Below are 6,000 nucleotides of genomic sequence, written 5' to 3'. Positions count from 1 at the left end.
CACCGACCCGAACAGACTTCCCTCCCACCACCCCCCCCGAACCCGGACCCGACCAAACCCGACCTCCCTCCCCCCACCCCCCCGCCCCCGACACGAACCGACCCCCCCCCCCCAGACCGGCCCCGATCCGCGCTCCGACCCCGACCCGACGCCACCGCCACCTACCTGTAAATTGGTGTTGGGGACGGGCCCTGCCCGAAGTCTTGGGCCCATTCAGCCTCCCCCTCCCCCTTCTCCTTTCCCCCTTCTTTTCTCTCCCCCACCCACCCATCACCTCCCCCACCTGTCCCCCCTCTCTCCCTCTAACCCCCCTCCCTGTCAGAAACACACACACAGACGGAGAGATAGAGACACTGACAGAGACACACTGTGGGTGGGGGGGGCATCCCAGCACGCTGTTGGAGGGCTCCTGGTGCTGCAGTCGGTAAGTAGAAAATGTTTCATTTATTGATTTAAAAAAAAAAATTCTTATAAATTTTTGATTGATTTATTGGTTGATTTATTGATGTTTTATCATTTATTATTGATGATGGCTCTTTATTTGTAAAACTGAAGTGTTTAATGTTTGTAAACTTCCCTTTAAACCCCCCGGCCCCACCGCCCATTCCCTACGCCTGATTTGTAACCTACGCCTGATTTTCTAAAGTGAGGTTTTTTTGAGCGTACAAAAATCTTCACTTACTCCATTCTAAGTTAGTTTGGAGTAAGTTTTCACTGCCGAAACTTTGAAAACAGGCGTAAGTGGCCGGACACGCCCCCTTTTGAAAAAAAAATTCTATTCCAAAGTGAAACTGTTCTAACGGACTAGAACTGGAGCAAACTAAATGCTGAGAATTTGAATTTCTAAGATACTCTGTTCTACACCAGTTGCTCCAAAAAATCAGGAGCAACTGAGGCCGAAACCTGGGCCCTATATATAGATTATGATTACTGTATTACCCTTATTACATGCGCTTCTAATTTCTTGATTTATATTCTGCCCTAAAATTACAATTACTGTTTGGGGGCCTATAAATATCTTCACCAATGTGTTCTGCCCCTTGCTGTTTCTTAGCTCCACCCAAACTGATTCTACTTCTTGATTTTCGGAGCCAGGATATTCTCTCTCTGCTGTCTTTATCCCATCCTTTTTTCTCAGGGCTAATACTCCTCCTTTTCCATTTTGCCCATCTCTTCCAAAAGTCAAGTATCCTGAAATATTTAGTTCTCAACCTTGGCCACTTTGCAACCACTTCTCCGTAATGGCTACTAGATCAAACCTATTAATTTCTAACTGCGTTATTAATTCATCTATTTTGTTGCGAATGCCTCGTGCATTCAGATATAGTGCCTTCAGCTTTGACGTATTTCTATTCTTCCATTAGTCACTGATGCCTTATCACTGTCAACCGCGAAGGTCGATGGAGCGTCCTCCTCTGTTTCGGATGCCCCCAAAAGTTCGTCACCATCCTCCGCCTGCTCCACAACGACATACAGGCCGTGATCCTTACCAACAAATCCATCACAGACCCAATCCATGTCCGGATCGGGGTCAAACAGGGCTGTGTCATCACCCCAACCCTCTTCTCAATCTTTCTCGTCGCCAAGCTGAAGCGTACGAAAGTATGGGCCTTACGCTAAACATCCGTAAGACAAAGGTCCTCCACCAGCCAGTCCTCACTGCACAGTACTGCGCCCCAGTCATCAAGATCCACGGCGCGGCCTTGGACAACGTAGACCACTTCCCATATCTCGGGAGCCTCCTATCAACAAGAGCAGGCATTGACGACGAAATCCAACACCGCCTCCAGTGCGCCAGTGCAGCCTTCGGCCGCCTGAAGAAAAGAGTGTTTGAAGACCAGGCCCTCAAAACTGCCACCAAGCTCATGGTCTACAGGGCTGTATTAATACCTGCTCTCCTGTATGGCTCAGAGACATGGACCATGTACTGTAGACACCTCAAGTTCTCCGCTGGAGAAATATAACCAAAGATATCTCAGCAAGATCCTACAAATCCCCTGGGAGGACAGGCGCACCAACATCAGCATCCTCATTCAGGCTAACATCCCCAGCACTGACCACACTCGACCAGCTCCGCCGGGCAGGCTACATAGTCCGCATGCCAGACATGAGACTCCCAAAGTAAGTGCTCTACTCGGAGCTGCTTCATGGCAAACGAGCCAAAGGTGGGCAGCGGAAACGCTACAAGGACACCCTCAAAGCCTCCCTGAGAAATTGCAACATCCCCACTGACACCTGGGAGTCCCTGGCCCAAGACCGCCCTAAGTGGAGGAAGTGCATCTGGGAGGGCACCTCGCACCTCGCGTCTCAACGCCAAGAGCATGCAGAAATCAAGCACAGACAGCGGAAAGAGCATGCGGCAAACCAGTCCCACCCACCCCTTCCCTCAAGGACTATCTGTCCCACCTGTGACAAAGTCTGTGGCTCTCGTATTGGACTGCTTAGTCACCAAAAAACTCACTTCAGGAGTGGAAGCAAGTCTTCCTCGATTCCAAGGGACTGCCTTTGTTAATGATGATTTCCTTTGTTACTCTGTCCCTTCCTGACCCACTGCTTATTTTTTACCCAAAACTCTACTCTGCTCTACAGCCTGAATATTTCTCTTTCCTGAATCCTTTCACCCTCCCTTCATTAGTTTAAAGTCCTGTCTACTGCCCTAGTTATTCGGTTCACCAGGACACTGGTCCCAGCCCAGTTTAAGTGGAGCCCATCCCAATGGAACAGCTCCCTCTTTCTCCAGTACCTGGTGCCAGAACCCCATGAACTGAAACCCCTTCTTCCCACACCACTCTGAGCCACAAATTTAAACCTCTAATCTGTTTTAGGTAACAATCCAGACTTTATTACCTTGGAGGTTCTGCTTTTTAATTTGGATCCTAGCTCCTCAAACTCCCTCAGCAGAACCTCATTGCTGGTTTGACCTAGGTCATTGGTTCCTACGTGGACCACGACAACGGGATCCTCCCCCTCTCATTCCAAGTTCTTCTCCAGCCGCGAGGAGATATCCTTAACCCTGGCACCAGTTAGGCAACACAATCTCCAGAACTCCGTCACAGCTGCAGAGAACAGTATCTAACCCCCTGACTATACTGCACTCCCAACTCTACAAGGACTGTCAAGCCAAAAACAGATCTGAATAATTTGTGATAACCTTCAATCTGAGCTTTCCAAGGTCTCAAGGTGCTGAGAGGCTATGCGTTATGTTCGAGAATCTCAATTGCCATTTTGTTACAGTGTACAAGGTTTAGCGTCTAGTCCCAGATGAAAATCACAAAAGAATTCAATTTTTTTTTTTTTTAAAAAGAGAACAAGTAAAATTGAGTTTTTCATTAAAAATAGCATTGTTTTATGGTGCTTATCCTGGCCAAGCTGATGGGAGAGAACTGGAAACTTCCCCACAAGAAAGGAGGCAAAGTGCCAGCCACTCATTAAATGCCACTCACTTGTCTCCTGGCTAGAATATATATTCAACCCCAGTTACAGCAAAATGGACATGTTTCAGGCCCAGACTGAACAAGTGGTGATTCTCTGATCTAAAACTACAATTGTCTCATACAAGCTGATTTCTTGAGCAAGGATCAAGATTTCGAAACTCTACACATAATAAATGTTGTAGAATATATGCTCATCAGATTTAAATAATATTTCTAAAACTATTATTTTCTTGCTTTTGGAAGGAAAGCATTCTAATAGCCATGGACAAACCAGTCTGAAAAAATTGTATAATCTGGTTAACTATCCATTTCAATCCCCATTGTTTTGCACAGAACAGGATTTATGGATGTTATCTAAGCAAGTTTAGAGCATATATTATAGGACAGCTAATTTCTTTATAGAGTAACCAATAGAATTATCAATACTAGAGGGGGGAAACTTAAAATTGTACGAATTTGCTTATCAAATGTTGCTTGAACAGCCAAATTTAGAACGCACACTTTGCTCCTCTCACATACCTGATTTTAGCAACACTCAGGACTGATGATCTGGTCATTCTTTCAGAGTTTTTGAGTTTTGTCTGCAGCTCATTCATCTCTGCTTCTTTAAACTGTAGTTCAGACTGCAGTGACTGTACCTTAAGTTCATAAAAGCACAAAGTGTTAACTAAAAATGTATTTTACCCAGGCAAAAGAGTAAGCCAATAGTCAATGTGTAGTGAATCAATTTAAAAGGAACATATTGACATGGGGTTTTTGACAAGAACTATTCATTGTAACCTTTAAGTAGCCAAAAAAACTCTCTCTGATGAGTTAGCTAAATACAAAAAGGGACCACAGTTGCGCTATTATTTGCTTCAGGGATCTCTGGGCAAGGGAATTAAAATCAAGCTGGGATGGGGAGGAGGGAGGAAAAAAAAGGCATGAGTCCCATTCCAATTACTATCCAGTAACCTATTCTGGAGGTTGCACATGTTGATGCTAGGGTGAGAACAGCTTATGGCTCAACTGTGATGGTCTCCATGGTCAAGTAGCCTGCTGATATTCACCATCTTGGATTGCACATGAAGAATGATCACATCAACCAGGTACCAGAGAGCTGCCTGCACCACAGCAAACAGTACATTGAAGAGACAAAGGGAAAATTAGAAACCAAAATTGTATTTTTTTTTAATGTAGTAGAAATTGTTTTCAATGCTGAAAATACCCTTCAAATAGTGAAAGAACAATAAAGCTATCTTACATCAACACATTGTAGTAATGGCAGAAGAGATTACATCATGTGATTCCTTACACAAGTTCGGTATGCTGATAGGGTTAAATGAAGAGGGGTGGGAGGAGACTCATGTGGAGCATAAACGGCAGCATCAACCAGTTGGGCCGAACAGACTGTTTCGTATAGACTCACTATAACTCGATGCAAGTTCCAACTTCAAACAAGCAGTTATGGACAGACACTGAAAGGAGGCAAAGCACTCAGATGAGAGGAAACTGAAATCACTCTGCTGCACCCCTTTATCAGAGGATATAGAATAGCAGAGCAGAGGTCAATGTATGTTTTCATATAACTTTCCTCAGGAGATTTAATAGGGTAGACTGTACACGATCTGTGAAGGAGCTGGCTTGGTGGGCTAACTGGTCTTTATTCTGAAAGACGTTATACAAGTTTAAAGAGGAACTGATCTTTCTTGTTCCATGTTCTTGTTGGTCTCGTACCTTTTTGGAGAGCTCCCTTTCTCTTTGGCTTTGTGCTTCTGTTTTCTCCTTCTCACCAAGTAGATACAGTCTTTTCTGCTGGTCAAACTCAGATTCCACACGCCGTAAAGAATCTCGCAAAACTTTGATTTCACCATTTTTAACCTGTAGTAGTTCTTGTACTTCATTAAACTGCATTAAGAAAACTCAGTTTCAATGCATACAGAAAATCAGAGACTAGCATGAATAAACTCGAACATTTAAAATGTCATTTACAAGTATTCATTATCTTCAGGATTCTAAAATGAGGGTGTGAAACAGAAGCAGAATTGGCTATAAAATCAAAAGTTCACCAAAAGACTAAATATAGTATTAACTCACAAACACAGGTACATACAAGATTTTTTTGAATCTGTAGTTGAAGTCTATTAACTTTATAATTTATATAATCTAGCAAAAACCATCAAATGAGGCACTCTGATGGTGCATTATCGTTTAACTTAATGGAGGTAGGATGAATGTTTCCGTGTACAATTCTTCATTTTAACCAAGGATGACAGAAAAGGACTCAGGAAACATCACAAAGAGAGTCACCTTGGAAACTCATACATCTCAAAAAGTGGCTAATGACACCTACATAGCCTGAAGTCAACAGCCCAGAGGAATAGGCAGAAAGGAAAAAGAGGTGGGGTAGTCTGTTAATAAAGGAGGAGATCAATGCAGTAGTGAGATCAATATCAATGAGAAATTATATTGGCTCAGAAAATCAAGATGTCGAATCAGTTTGGGTGGAGATAAGAAATAATAAGGGAAAGAAGTCACAATTGGGAGCAGGCTACAGGCCCCCTAATAGTGGCCACACTGTAGGAAA

The 6,000-nt window shown here is 43.8% G+C and overlaps 1 protein-coding gene across 6 annotated transcripts in view; it reads right to left on the bottom strand.

The window, feature by feature from the left end:
- The window catches only part of atrip (ATR interacting protein), a 61,906-nt gene that overhangs the window by 40,356 nt on the left and 15,550 nt on the right, over positions 1–6,000 (bottom strand). For all 6 annotated transcript variants that reach the window (XM_070895403.1, XM_070895400.1, XM_070895407.1 and 3 more), the window contains 2 exons: positions 5,151–5,321; positions 3,954–4,072 (listed from right to left, as the gene is read on the bottom strand). In XM_070895403.1, coding sequence (XP_070751504.1) covers positions 3,954–4,072; positions 5,151–5,321 — 290 coding nt within the window. The remainder of the gene's footprint in view (positions 1–3,953; positions 4,073–5,150; positions 5,322–6,000) is intronic.

Source organism: Pristiophorus japonicus, chromosome 12, assembly GCF_044704955.1.
Source record: "Pristiophorus japonicus isolate sPriJap1 chromosome 12, sPriJap1.hap1, whole genome shotgun sequence".
Taxonomy (NCBI): domain Eukaryota; kingdom Metazoa; phylum Chordata; class Chondrichthyes; family Pristiophoridae; genus Pristiophorus; species Pristiophorus japonicus.
The sequence above is the reverse complement of the archived record's forward strand: the minus strand, read 5'-3'. Positions and strand labels throughout refer to the sequence as shown.